Source organism: Myotis davidii, unplaced genomic scaffold (assembly GCF_000327345.1).
Source record: "Myotis davidii unplaced genomic scaffold, ASM32734v1 scaffold134, whole genome shotgun sequence".
NCBI lineage: Eukaryota > Metazoa > Chordata > Mammalia > Chiroptera > Vespertilionidae > Myotis > Myotis davidii.
The window spans coordinates 6091929-6107299 of NW_006288853.1; the positions used below are offsets into that span (position 1 = coordinate 6091929).

The 15371-nt window shown below is 41.8% G+C and overlaps 1 protein-coding gene across 1 annotated transcript in view; it reads left to right on the forward strand.

Moving 5' to 3' along the window:
* SEC24C (SEC24 homolog C, COPII coat complex component) overlaps nt 1-15371 on the forward strand; it is a 26227-nt gene that overhangs the window by 2516 nt on the left and 8340 nt on the right. Inside the window, 4 exon segments of the mRNA XM_015562112.1 lie at nt 1988-2123; nt 11737-11912; nt 12114-12488; nt 12787-12923. Coding sequence (XP_015417598.1) covers nt 1988-2123; nt 11737-11912; nt 12114-12488; nt 12787-12923 — 824 coding nt within the window.

Sequence of the window (15371 nt, forward strand, 5' to 3'; positions counted from 1 at the left end):
TTAGAGAGAGAGGAGAGAGAGCAAGGGACAGGAAGGGAAGGAGGAAGGGAGAGGGAGAGAGAGAGAGAGAGAGAGATTGAGATTGGTTGCCTTCTGTACTGGCTTCAACCGGGGATAGAGCCCACAACCCAGGTTATGTGCCCCTACCGGGAATTGAACTGGCAACCTTTTGATGCACAAGCTGGTGCTCAACCAACCGAGCCACTCTGGCCTGGCATTCCTCATGTGCATTGATAATGCCTCTCATTGGACGGACTGTCCTATCAATTAATGACTTTGGGACATGGGGAGCTAGTTTGTGGATGAAAAGTGTGGTGTTTGCCCGAGTTTTGGTGTCTGTCATATCTTTCTACCGATAGTCCCTTTCCTTTGCTTGAGTTTCCTCTGATTTTTAGAGGCTCAGTAATATCAGGACAATAAGAGAAGACGTTATCTGATGCTACCTTAAAATCAGTGCTCGGCTTTTACTTTTTTTTTTTTTTTTTTAAGAAGAGTAGCTCTACAGATTATTCTTAAGGACTCATTGAGCAGCATATCTTTGGTTAGACTAGTTGAGGACTTAGGGTATGTCAATGCTTTATGCTTTTTTTTTTTTTAAATATATTTTATTGATTTTTTACAGAGAGGAAGGGAGAGAGATAGAGAGTTAGAAACATCGATGAGAGAGAGACAGCGATCAGCCGCCTCCTGCACATCCCCCACTGGGGATGTGCCCGCAACCCAGGTACATGCCCTTGACCGGAATCGAACCTGGGACCTTTCAGTCTGCAGGCCGACGCTCTATCCACTGAGCCAAACCGGTTTCGGCGCTTTATGCTTTTTAAGAAAGTAAATCCCATGAAGGAGGCATAGGTGAGATGTGGGAAAAGAAGTATTATCATTTAAATTATAACTTTGAAAAAAAAAATTATGAAATGATGAGATTAGGTCTCAGGTTTCTGGAAGAGGTTTACTCTGGGTTGGAACTTTGGCTGGACAGAGTCCACCTCAGTCTGTCAAGTCCTGGCTTATCAAGATGGAGTTTGGCATTGCCTCAAGAGGAAGCTTTATTATTGAGAGGAGAACTTATCTGGTTCTGTGATGGCTAGTGAGCAGGTTCAGATTAATCATGTTCCTGTAGGCAGGTTCTGTAGTGTCTAATCTCTGCTGAGGGCAGAGCAAAAGAAAAACAAATGTTTGAACAGGGGTCAGCATCATTTTCAAAATGATGTGCCAGGTAACTAATTGCTTTCTCCCTGCGTTTCAGGTGGGAAGGATGGTTGGGGACAGTATGCAGGAAGGATGGTTGGGGCTAGTAGAAGGAGCTATGAAAGGATGGAGTCCAGCTTTTGTGAAGACATAGGTGGCACCACTAATGGGAGGGCAAGCCAGCTGTCCTGACTGAACTATTGAGTGGAAAAAAAGGCTCCAACCTATGGGAACACTTTTCTGAGCCATGTGCTATTGGGAGAGTGAACACTTAGAAGAGGAGGAAGAGAATATGGTTGGGATAAGTAGAATATATGAAAGGAGGTTGGTAGAATAGTTTCCCCAAGAGGTGCCTTTCCTTACAACTTAGCTCAGTGTATTACTTGGTCATTTTCTGTGCCACCTTTCTCATATATGTTCCAAGTCTCTATTTTCTGAAGTGTGATCTTTTTCCTTAAAATAATTAACCTTTATCCTAGGGTGAGAACTTTAGGCTGTCCTGGATTGATTGCGTGAGAGTAAGTGTATGGTGATCATAGGAAGGCCCTACATTCCTGTAGCTCTGGCTACAGCTTCACTTGTAATGTATGGGTCTAGGAGAGTGGAGGCTCTCTGATTGGGCACCAGTGTTCAGAATCTGCTGTAGTTAGATGTGCATGTTGATGGTGTCCTTTTAATTACAAAGCGGTGGTATTGGGCCAGTGAAGGTCTGTGCTTATTGATCCTTGCTTTGCATTCCTTGCTCAGGATAGAGGAGAAATTATTTCCCAATCACTTAGTTTCTGTCCTTTACCCTCAGGTGTGTCAAGAGCCCCACCTTCTTCAGGGGTGCCTCCAGCCTCAACAGCACAGGTCCCTTGTGGCCAGGGAGCATATGGCCAGTTTGGCCAAGGAGATGTACAGAATGGGCCTAGCTCCACTGTTCAAATGCAGAGGTATGTACTCAGGTCAACCTAAATTGGTCTGATGATGAAACTGGAAGGCTTAGGAATGTCTGAGGGCCCGTTTCCTTTTATTTATTTATTTCTATGTTTGTTTATTTACTTTTTCACCTTCTTACCTCTGTGAATTTAACATAATATTTTTTTATTTTTAAATTGAATTTATTGGGGTGACATTGGTTAATAAAATTATATAGATTTTAGGTGTACAATTCTGTAATGCATCATCTGTATATTGTATTGTGTGTTTTACCCCAGGTGAAGTCTCCTTCCATCACCATTTATCCCCCTTATACTCTCTTCTGCTTATCACCACTCCCCTGTCCCTCTGGTAATCACCATACTGTTGTCTGTGTTTATGAGGTTTGAGGTTTGTTTTTGTTTTATTTTTTGTATAATCCCTTTCTTTGCCTTTCTTTTAGATAGCCTTTTCTCTTTCTGCCACCTTTTTGTATTGTTTTTCTTTTTCCAGGTTACAGGTGCTGCTGCTGTACACTCTGTGGATTATTGACCTATTCTTTTACACATTCTTTCTCTTTCTTTGAACCTGAGTTTTTTTCCTGACTAGGCATATATCTTCAATAATTATTTAGATCCTACTAAGCCTACCCTAAGGGAGGAACAGGAATAAGGGACCTCAGGATTATTTGTCTCCTCTGACTTCCCTCTTTCCTTTAGATCAGGTACTTAGTAGGACTTATTGGCTAAGTTCAGGTGTGACCAGTTATAAAAGAAATGATACTCAAAGCCATATATGTAATTCTTTGAAAGCTTTCATTATTCATTAAGGCCAATATGTTGTCATTATAATCATTTAAAAAAAGGAAATCAGCCCTAACCGGTTTTGCTCAGAGGTTAGAGCGTCGGCCAGTGGACTGAAGGGTCCCAGGTTCAATTCTGGTCAAGGGCATGTACCTCCACAGTGGGGGTGTGCAGGAGGCAGCTGATCGATGTTTCTCTCTCATCGATGTTTCTAACTCTCTATCCCTCTCCCTTCCTCTCTGTGAAAATCAATAAAATATATCTTTTTTAAAAAGGAAATCACATGAGTGATGAAAACTTTGGTGGTGCATGATCTGTTTAACTGTGGGTAGAGTGTGTAGTAATGGAAGAGTCACCTTCTGACATTTTTATTGGGTGTCCAGAATGTACATTTTTCACATTGAATGCAAGCCTGGAGAAAGATCCTGAGAAGCTCTCCCAACCCTGTGTGTTGGAATACTCTGGAAGCAGTATAGGGAATTCATTCATTCATCCACTCAAAAAGTATTTTATACCATTATGTGTCAGACATTATTCTAGAAGTTGGAGATAAAGCAGTAAACAGAACAGAACAAGTCTCTGCCCTCATGGAGCTTACAATTTAGTGGAATACACAGGATAACAAGTAGACAAATATAAATAAGAAATAAAACAGAGTGAGGATATAGAGAATGACTGGTGAGGAGGTAGGACGCTCTTTTAAATACATTGGTAAAGGAAAAGCGTCCCTGGAGTGATATTTGAAACCTTAGTGAAATGATGAGGGGAGCACTCCCAAGGTCTGGGAGAATGTGGGAAGAGCAAGAAGGCCAGCGTGGCTAGCAGTGAAGGTCTCAGTGGAGAGGGGAGGAGATAAAGTAGGAACATAGGCAGGAACCGTATTATACCCTGCTTTGTAAGACATGCAGAAGTTTAAATGTGATTCTGGTTGCTGTGAGAAGCCATTGGAGAGTTTTAAGCTGGGAGTAATGTTCCCATTTGTTTATTTATGCAATGGATATTTTCTTTTTTCAAAAATATATTTTATTGATTTTTTACAGAGAGGAAGGGAGAGGGATAGAGTTTGAACAGTCGATCATCTGCCTCCTGCACACCCCATACTGGGGATGTGCCTGCAACCAAGATACATGCCCTTGCCCGGAATCAAACCTGGGACCCTTCAGTCTGCAGGCCGATGCTCTATCCACTGAGCCAAACCAGTTAGGGCATGCAATGGATATTTTCATTGTAATATAAAACCCATACAACAAACATTCAAGACAAATATATGGCTTAATAAATTAAAAAGTGAACCCCCTTGTAACTACAACCCAGATCAAGAAATAGAACTCTGCCACATACCCCAAAAGCCCATTTCATGTGCCCAATTAAATCATAGCTCTCCCTCCCCCGATAAGTAACAATTATCCTAACTTTTATGGTAACCATATTTTTGTGTTTTTAAAAATAGTTTACACTTAAAGGTACATTCTTTAGATACCACAGTTTAGTTTTGTCTATTAAAAACAAAAATAAGCCGAAACCGGTTTGGCTCAGTGGATAGAGCGTCGGCCTGCGGACTGAAGGGTCCCGGGTTCGATTCTGGTCAGGGGCATGTGCCTGGGTTGCGGGCACATCCCCAGTGGGAGATGTGCAGGAGGCAGCTGATCGATGTTTCTCTCCCATCAATGTTTCTATCTCTCTATCTCTCTCCCTTTCTCTCTGTAAAAAATCAATAAAATATATTTAAAAAAACAAAACAAAAATAAGCCCTGGCCAGTGTCTCTAAGTGGTTAGAGCGTAGCCTGGGCACCGAAGAGTTGTGGGTTTGATTCCTTTGGAAGGCAACCAGTTGATATGTCCCTCTCACATTGATGTTCCTCTCTCTCACTCTCACTCTCCATCTCTTCCTCCCTCCCTCCCTCCTTTACTCCCTCCCTTCCACTCTCTCTAATATATATATATACACACCAACACACACACATACACACACACACACACACACACACACACACACACACATCCATCCTCAGGTGAGGATTAACAAAAATGAAGTACAAACAAACAAACAAAAACAACAACTTAATGTGTCTTTTAAGTGTATAGGTTCCCTCTCTATCTCTCTTACTGTTTATTATTGAAGAACCCAAGCCAGTTGATCTGAAGAGTTTCCCAAAGTCTGGATTCTCCTGGTTGTATATTCATGTTACAGTTTACTGTGTTCCTCTTTCCTCTGTATTTCCTGCAAATTGGAAGGTGAATACAGAGACTGGATCCAAGTTTGATCCCTTTGGGTAGTGTGGGGCAAGACTATAAAGGAGCTACATAATACCTTGTTTTTTTCTCGTTTTGTGATGTTTGCAATTGTTGGTGCTTAATGCATCTGTATATTAATTTGTTGGAATGGCGATGCTCTAATTCTTTTGTTTCTTTTTCATTTATTTGTTTGACTACCATTATAGACAGTTCTTATCATCTGTTATTTGGTTACTAGCTGTGTAATTCATGTAGGATAAATGCTTGATTCTTTACCTTTATTTACCAATTTACAAGGAAATGAATTGGTCCTTTGTTATCTACTGAAGGTGACCAATTCTTCTTTCTAATATCATTATGAATTTATAGATTTAGACATATTTGATGGGCTTCAATTCACTGTAATTATTACCATTATTGAAGTGGAAAATGTCCCACCTTCGACCGATTTTGACATGATCCTAATAATCTTGCAATATGATAAGATGTTCCAAGCTTATCGTATACATTTTATGCTCCAGATCAGGAATTAGCCATTTTCCCAAGAAATCCTTTATTTAGAGTATATAAAATTTCTGTTATAATATAAATTATTGTTTTTGTTAATTCTCATCCAAGGATATTTTTTTCCATTGATTTTTATTTTTTAAATATTTTTATTGATTTCAGAAAGGAAGAGTGAGTGAGATATAGAAACATCAATGATGAGAGAGAATCACTGATTGGCTGTCTCCTGCATGCCCCCCACTAGGGATTGAGCCTGCAACCCAGGCCTGTGGCCTTGACCAGAATCAAACCTAGGACCCTTCGGTCCACAGGCCAATTCTCTATCCCCTGAGCCAAACTGGCTAGGGCTCCATTGATTTTTAAAGAGAATGGAAGGGTGGTGGGTTGTGGGGGAGAGAAACATCTATGTGAGAGAGACACATTGATTTGTTGCCTCCCACACGCACCCCGATAGGGGCAGGGAATGAACCTGCAACCCAGGTATGTGCCTTTGACTGAAACTGATCGTGTGACCCTTCGGTGCTTGGGCTGATGCTCTACCACTGAGACACCCCGGCCAGGGCAGAAATATATACTTTTATTGATTTCAAAGAGGAAGGGAGAGGGAGAGAGATTGAAACATCAATGATGAGAGAGAATCATTGATCGGCCGCCTCCCGCATATCCCCTATTGGGGATGGAGCCCATATTGGGCATGTGCCCTTGACTGGGAATCGAACCCGGGACCCTTTAGCCTGCAGGCTGATGCTCTATCTACCGAGCCAAACCAGCCAGGGCAGAAATGATATGTTTTATTGTAATCTGGGGTACTAAAAATGTTCATTGCTACCTGATTGATCATTTTCTAGGCCTTTTCAGTGGACCTAGCTAAGAAATACATATCTACACATATTAAAGGTAAAATAGCTCATTATTTTAAATTTGTACTTCCAGTTCAAACTGAAGACTACGGAGCCTTTACTTGACCTCTTTATTATATCTATATCCCTTTTCTTCCACACCAGGAATCTTGGTTCTTATGGCCATGGGAAGATGGAATTAGAATATTGGAATATACCCCAATTTCTTTTTTATTTTATTCCTTATTATACACAACAGTCTCAGTACAACAATACTAACACTATCACAAATGTGATTACTAAAAATATTTTTTTTAAATTGCATATGCTTTTCCCATTCTCAAAAAAAATTTTTTTTATCATTATGATATTTATTCAACTGCTATAATAATGTTCAAAATAACAATCAAGATAGACATTTATGCCTGTAATAACACAGTCTATATGAGTGCAAACCGGGTCTGGTATAGTCATCCCATGACAGTCAAGGACCAGGACCTTGGCTCCTTCCATCTTGTTGTTTCACTTCCTCAGTTCATGGCTTCCATCCCATAGTCCGAAATGTCTTCCAAGCTCTAGCAATTACTTCTACCTTCCAGATAGCAGGAGGGAGAGAGAGGAGGAAGGGCATTCTCCCTTAGAGGTTGAACATGACATCCTCTCTCCCTTCCGTTGACCAGCTATCTGAACTGTAAGAGACAGTCTTTATTCCATACAGTGATGACCCCAGCTGATGATGGGATGTTCTATTCCTCAGGAGTTAGTGTTAGTGAGCAAATAGCATCCCTCATCACAGTCATACAATCAATATCCTATTTATTTTTTAAAAAGAGGTTACTTCCTGCACACTCCCCACTGGGGATGTGCCCACAACCAAAGTACATGCCCTTGACGGGAATCGAACCCGGGACCTTTCAGTCCGCAGGCCGACGCTCTATCCACTGAGCCAAACCGGTTAGGGCAGTACTTTTCTTTTTATGGCCAAGTAATATTTTATTGTGCGGATATAATACCCACATTTTGTATATAGATTTATTCCCTGATGGACATTTGGGTTGTTTTCACCATAGTTGGCTATTTTTTGAGATGTTTGTGTGGTTTTGTGCTGATGGGAATGATCAGAGAAAGAGGGAGACATTGAATGGAAAGTACATTCAAAAGGCAAGTTCCAGAATGGAAAAAAGATACTAACACATAAAATAGTATCCAGACTATGTAAAGAACTATTTCTTAATAAGAAAAAGTCAATCCAGTTGAAAAATAACAGACAAAAAAAAAAGAATAGGTATTTTACAAAAGAAGAGATTCTAATGGCCAAAGAGCATATTAAAAAACTGTTCATTGATGATCGCCAGATGGGGGGTTGGGAGGATGGGTGAAAAAGGTAAAAGGGATTAAGAAGTACAAATTGCGCCCTGACCAGTTTGGCTCAGTGGTAGAGTGTCGGCCTGCGGACTCCAGGGTCCCAGGTTTGATTCCGGTCAAGGGCATGTACCTTGGTTGCGGGCACATCCCCAGTAGGGAGTGTGCAGGAGGCAGCTGATCGATGTTTCTCTCTCATTGATGTTTCTAACTCTCTATCCCTCTCCCTTCCTCTCTGTAAAAAATCAATAAAATAAAAAAAAAAGAAGTACAAATTGCCAGTTATAAAAATAATCACAGGGGGGAAACAACCAAAGTATCCTGGGATAGAGAACTGGATAAAGACGAAGTGGTACATACACACAGTGGAATACTACTCAGCCATAAGCAACAACATGGATGGACATTGAGAATATTATGCTAAGTGAAATAGTCAGAAAAAGCTAAGAACCATAGGGGATATAAAACTGGAACTTGTGAACCCAACAGCAGTGTGGTGGTTGCCAGAGGGAAGGGGGTCCGGGGTGGAGGTGATCCTAATATATGGTGACGAGAGAAGATTTGACTAGGTGGTGGGCACACAGTGTAATATACAAATCTTGTAACAAAAACCCACACCTGAAACCTATATGATCATAGTAACCAATGTCACTCCAATAAATTTAATTTAAAAAGAAATAAAGGTCACAGAAAATAAAGTATGTACAGCATAGGGACTATGGCCAATAATATTGTAATAACTATGTGTGGTACTAGATTTAATCAGGACGACCACTCCTAAATTATATAAATATCTAATCACTGTGTTGTATACCCTGAAACTAATATAATATTATATGTCAACTCTAATTGAAAATAAAATAAACACACCACACTGTTCAACTCCATAAATAATGGAGAAAAAAACACCCAAAATAAAAAACAGCACACAAATTAAAAAAGCACAACAGGCCGTAGCTGGTTTGGCTCAGTGGATAGAGTGTTGGCCTGCAGAACGAAGGGTCCTGGGTTCTATTCAGGTCAAGGGCACGTACTTCAGTTGCAGGCTCCTCCCTGGCCTGGGCGCTGGTCAGGAGGCAACCAATCTATGTGTTTCTCTCACATCGATATTTCTCTCTGTCTTTCCCTCTCTCTTCTACTCTCTAAAAATCAATGGAAAAATATCCTCGAGTGAGGATTAAAAAACAAACAAACAGAAACAACCACAACAGGATCCTCCTATGTATCCATCAGATTGGCAAAATTAAAAAGTCTGACAATACTAAATATTGCTGAGGATATGGGGTAACAGGAACTCTTACCCCCTGGTGTTCAGATGCAAATTAGTACAACTACTTTGGGAAAATAATTTGGACTTATCTGTTAAAATTGAAGATATGCACACCCTAAATCCAGTAATTTCACTCATAGTTATATGCTTTAGAAAAACTCATGCAGGTAAACAAATTAATTGTAATGTTTATTCATAGCAACATGCTTTGTAAGATCTAAAAATTAGGCCCAGCCGGCGTGGCTCAATGGTTGAGCACCACCTATGAACCAGGAGGTCATGGTTCGATTCCTGGTCAGGGTACATGCCCAGGTTGCAGGCTCAATCTTTGGGTGGGGTGTGCAGGAGGCAGCTGATTAATGATTCTCTCTCATCATTGATGTTTTTATCTCTCTCCCTCTCCCTGCCTCTCTGAAATCAGTAAAAAATATATTTTTTAAAAATTTGACAAACTCAAATATCCATCTACATTAAAATGCTTAAGTAAATCTTGCACAGCATGTTTTTTTAGTGGAATAACATTTAGTGATGAATACAGCATAGATGAATTTCATAAACATGTGGTTGAACAAAAGAAGCAAAACCCAGAGTATGTATGATATGATTCTGTTTACAAAAGTTTAAAAAACTGACAAAACTGTTAAAGACAAGGGAATGATTATTAGGAAGTTAGGAAAGTAGTTATCTCTGGGATAAGGAAGAGGGCTTTGGTGGAGGAGAGATACAGAGGGCCTTTGGGTTCTAGTATATTCCATTTCTTGACTTAGTTTTGGTTACATGGGTGTTTGAATCATAATTATTCAACAGCACATTTGTCTTTTATGTATTTTTTCTATGCATTATTTTTCACAATTTAAAAGTAAAGTTACTTTGGACTAAGAATCAGATCTGGGTTCTAGTTTTAGCTTGGTCTGCCACTTACACTCTTAGTGTCTTAGTTTTTTTATCTGCTCTGTCTCCCTCATTATTTTACTGTGAGGATTACATTAAAGCACTTAAAAAGGCTTTATAAGTTGTAAAGCTATATTCAGATACATATACAGATGGTGGTTTATTATTACTAGGCCATGTGACAGAATACTATTGAGTAGTTGATAGTATTATCCATATTAATGGAGGAGGACTGTAGAACATAATTATTCTGACAAGGATTTATGAGCATCTGCCATGGGGCTAACAGTATGTTTGGTGCTATAAAAGACAAAACTGCAAAGCCCCCCAAAAAGAGCTTAAGGAGGTAAGGTTCACTAGCCTAACACTTAGATGATACTACTTGAATAAATGAATGAAAACTGTTAAGCTATAGGATTAATAGAAGCTGACCAAATATAATAAAGTACCAGTTATTTAGTAGAGAGAAAATAAACAAGAAGGATAAATCAGAATTTCAATATAATTAACTGTTGTGAAGAATTTGGTTCATTCTTGAAATCCCAGAAAGGGCTTGTTGTGTATAATAATCTATGTTGTAGATTTCTGTAGTAATAACACCGTAAAACACCAGTGCAAGTTGCTAGTTGGTATGCACTGATATTGGAATAATTTTTTATTTATATTAAAACATTTTAAAATTGATTTTAGAAAGAGAGGAAGGGAGAGAGAGAGAAACATTGATCAGTTGTCTCCCATAGGCACCCTGACTGGGGATCAAACCCACAACCTGGGGATGTGCATTGACCAAGAATTGATGCACAGGACAATGCTCCAACCAACTGAGCCACACTGGCCAGGGCCTGTATTTATATTTTAATGCGCTACCTGATACCATGGGACTATCCAAGTAATGAGGCTTTGCTAAATAGACCCAGCTAGAAGCCTACCTGGTTTATGTCCTGTTTCTCTAATCCTTTTCTGGTGGAGTTTGCAACATCTTTATGATTAGCATAGGGTAGACTACAAACTCAGCTGACCTGCTTCGCTGATCTTATATATCTTTCTAACACCCGTCCCAGGATAAATTAATAAATACTTTAGTTTAAAAGTTAAACAATCAAACTTCATTTGTTTGATCCCACATTTATTTTCTTTTTAAAAATAATATTTTTATTGATTTCAGAGAGGAAGGGAGAAGGAGAGGGAGAGATAGAAACATCAGTGATGAGAGAGAATCATCGATCGGCTGCCTCCTGCATACTCCACACTGAGGATCGAGCCTACAACCTTGGCATGTGCCCTGACCAGAAATCAAATTGAGACCTCCTTGTTCATAGGGTGATGCTCAACCACTGAGCCATGCCGGCTGGGCTGATCCCACATTTATTAAATATCTGTTGTGTTAATACTTCTGTCCGCTTTCCTTTTCAGCTCCTTCAGGGCTTCTGATTACAAAGGATTAAGGCAGAGGAAGTGATAATCTAAGGAGCAGAGTAAATAATACTTGACTGGAGGGTGCTTGGCATATGTTTGTGGAGTGAACCTAATGGAAAACAAGATTTGTTATGAATAATCAGAGTGTAAATCATCAGGAATGTAATTTATCTGAAAATATACAGAAATATGAAGCCATAACAGAGCCCAGGATGAGATTAAGATGCTGTAAAACAATATAGCTTCCTACATGATGTGATGTTCCTGCCAACTGTGAAGGGTGTCCCAGCCCACTAGTCCTTAACTGCCTGCTTTCTCTTTGCAGGCTCCCTGGGTCTCAGCCATTTGGGTCAGCCCCATTGGCCCCTGTGGTCAGCCAGCCAGCTGTGCTTCAGCCCTATGGCCCTCCCCCGACAAGTGCACAGGTGACTGCTCAGCTGGCTGGAATGCAGATCAGTGGTTCTGTGACCCCAGCCCCTCCCCCTTCAGGGTTGGGCTATGGTGAGTAGCTGTGACAACAGGAATGTTACTGTTCTCCCTTTTTTTAGAAGCATCAGGCTGTGGGGTGTATGTTAATCCCCTTTCTTTCTTGTGTCTCTGAGCTATAGCAGCTGGGACAGGCATTACTGCCCCGCTTATGTGATTTACTGAACATGGTGGCAGAATGCTGGGGGTTCTGATTCTACCTCTTCTACTTCTCAGGCCCACCCACATCACTGGCGTCTGCCTCAGGAAGCTTCCCTAACGCTGGTCTGTATGGCTCCTGTCCTCAAGGCCAGGCTCCGCCCCTTAGCCAGGCCCAGGGTCATTCTGGGGCTCAGCCTCCACAGAGATCTGCCCCACAGCAGGCCTCCAGCTTCACACCCCAAGCTTCAGGGGGTCCTCGGATGCCTTCAATGACTGGTCCACTCCTGCCTGGACAGAGTTTTGGGGGACCCCCAGTGAATCAGCCCAACCATGTGTCCTCACCTCCTCCTCCTCAAGCTCCGCACCCTGGCACCCAGATGGCTGGGCCCCTAGGACCACCACCCCCTATGCACTCCTCCCAGCAGCAAGGCTATCAGCTGCAACAAAATGGTGAGTTTTTCCCAAGGTCTGTTTAGGAGCCAAAGGTTTCTGCTATTCAGATGTTTTTTGTTTGTTTGTTTGCTTTTAGTTTTGCTTGCTAAGTGGTAAACTAGAGGGATAGCTTCAGGGTATTATTACTAGGATGTAGGGGTTATAAGACATTCTTATAGTTCAGACAGTGTGGTCTTTCTCTGAATGGTCATTATTCTGCCTCATAATTCTCCATGTATAGGAGTCTAGTCATTTACCTGAGGCCTTAAGAAGAGAGGGGATTTTTACTTCATCAACCTGTGTCCTTGTCTCTCAGGTTCCTTTGGACCAGCCCGGGGCCCTCAGCCCAATTATGGAAGTCCCTACCCAGGAGCACCCGCTTTTGGCAGTCAGCCTGGGCCTCCTCAGTCACTGCCTCCTAAGCGCCTGGATCCTGATGCCATCCCGAGCCCTGTAAGTAGATTCTGATGTGGTTCTGGGGAAGGAGTTTGTGGCTGCCAGATAAGTGACTCAACCTAGATGAGATAGTTGCCAGCATTTTCTGATTATTTTCTTCTTCATTCATCTTCTAAGTGTAGAAACTAGATGTAATATTTGACTCTTTGAACTGCAGCTTGAAGCCCCAGAAGTCTTTTGTGACACTTTTACTCCATAGCTGGGCAGGAAAGGAAGGGAAGACCAGAGTGATCTGGCTTGAGTGCTGCGTTCTGTCAATATTTGGACACAGCATGGTAACCTCTGCCCCTTTTATGGGGTAGTGGCTGTGTCCTTGTCTTGTCCTCTTAGATCTAGTAGGACAGCAGCCTTCTCAATAGGTAGGGCTGGTGGGAATTATCTGGTGTTAGATGTTACAAGAAGGAAAGCCTCACTGTTTTCTCCCTGCTCCGATCCGGAAAGTTTTAGGAGAAAGCCTTTAGTACTTTTGTTTGCTAGGCTCCTGTGTGGATGGAAAAAGTGATCTACGTTTACAAGGGCAGTTTGGGGAAGCTGCTTCTCCAGAAAGAAGGTGAATCTCACCCTTAGAGCCATCAGAATCCTCAGGTCTCCCTTTCTTACTCAGAATAGAGGCTGGGGACCACTTTATAGTGCTGTCTGCAACATTTGCTGTCAGTTACCTCACCATGCTTAGCCATTGTCATATCCCATTCTGTTCTCTTCTCTTTGGGGAACTACCAGGGTGAGGGACCTTGTTGGCTAGGGGGGACCTGAAAGGACTAAGCAGCCCTTCCTTCCTTTCCCGTCCTTCAGTGAGAAGGGGAGTCTGGTGCATGTGAAAGGAGGCTTCTTTCAGCATAAGAATAGTCCTTAGATGAGGCTTGGAGGGAATATCCCTCTTCTTCCTTAGAATTTATCCCATTCAGCCTCTCTTTAAACCCCTGCTTGCCTCTTGTATGTCTTTGTCCTTATTTTTCTACATCATAGTCTAAGCCATTAAAGCCTCTGTGTTGGAACAGAAAGACTTGGAATTCCTGATCTAGAGAGATCCTGATTTCAGCAGTGTGAGCTGGGCTCCAGCTGTTCGTGTCTAACTCATCAGGGTTGAGAGAAGTAACATCTGCTTCTTGTTCTTTTGTCTCCTTCCCTGTATTCCCCTGCTGCCTTTATTATTAAAACACTAAAAAGCAACTCAATGAGCTGCCTCCTCAGCAGAAAACCAGGCACAGAATAGACCCTGATGCCATTCCTAGTCCAGTAAGTGCAGGGGGTGGGTGTGTGTGTGTGCGTGTCATCCATGTGTTAGTGCCACCCATGCATGCCTGTGACCCATTTTCACCTCATCCACCATGTCCATCCCTCTCCATCCTTTTCCCTTAGTCCTTCTAGACCTCGCTTTTATAAACTAGAAGGATGTGCATGCCTCAAGTCACCATGTAATGAAGAAGTAGCAAGCTGTTAGCAGTGCCTTAAGTATGGGGTGGTAGAAGCTCAGGCTCTAAGGGCGGGGTCAGGTGGCATGTTAAGCTTTGGTGTTAGTCCTGCTGGTTCCTCCAGGAGCCTGCATGTGGCATTTGATGGAACTGGACGAAGATGAGCAGTAAATCCTTTCCCTTTGGGTTTGAATTGTCTACAGCTTGTTGCGGAGAAACATTTGTGGCTACAAGTTTGGGATACTGGCATTTCTTACAGGGGAAGGGACTACTGTTTTGGGAAAGTGTGAGCCACTTCTCATCTGCTATGGGCTATAGATTCTTATTCTCCCTTCACTTTTTCTGGTTTTACCAAACTCACCTTGAAGGTCATCAGCCTGCACAAAGATCTGATTACAGCTTTGCTAACAATTGTTTTTCCTTTGCTGGGTTGCCAAAATATGGGAGACTGAGGATTGGGCTATAGGAATGGGTACTTACCCTCTTCTCCCATATTTATACATCGATGCTTACCTGAACACAGGCAGCATCTGCTTCCTCACCTTACCCGATCATTTCTGGCTGTTTAATCCTCTTCTCACCCTGTCCTTCTCTTTTCATTGAATGTACAGTCACTCCAGGTAGATTCATTTTTACATGGTTACTATTGTCTGTTTTCTTGTTCTGACTCAAAATGTGTTTTGGGGGGAGGGGGAAATGGGGTAGGCTTAACGGGGGAGGGAAGTGAAATCTGATCATGTTTGAAGGCTTCTGATAAGAGCTGGAGCGGTCCTGGAGTTAGGGGAATAAAAGGGTGATTATTACTGATAGAGAGTCTGGGCAATTAATGAAACCCATTCTTGGCATTGCCTGTCCAGCATGTTGTAGAGCAGATTGGCATTATAGCATTTTATATGGTCTCCAGAACGAGAGCGGGGCTGGTGTTCCTTGGCAAATTGTTTCTGTGCTGCAGCTCCAGCCTTTCTTTCTCCTAGCTCTCTGGGGCCTGCTAGTCCCTTTCCTTGTGTCCCCTCACTCATTTCACTTTTCCCTA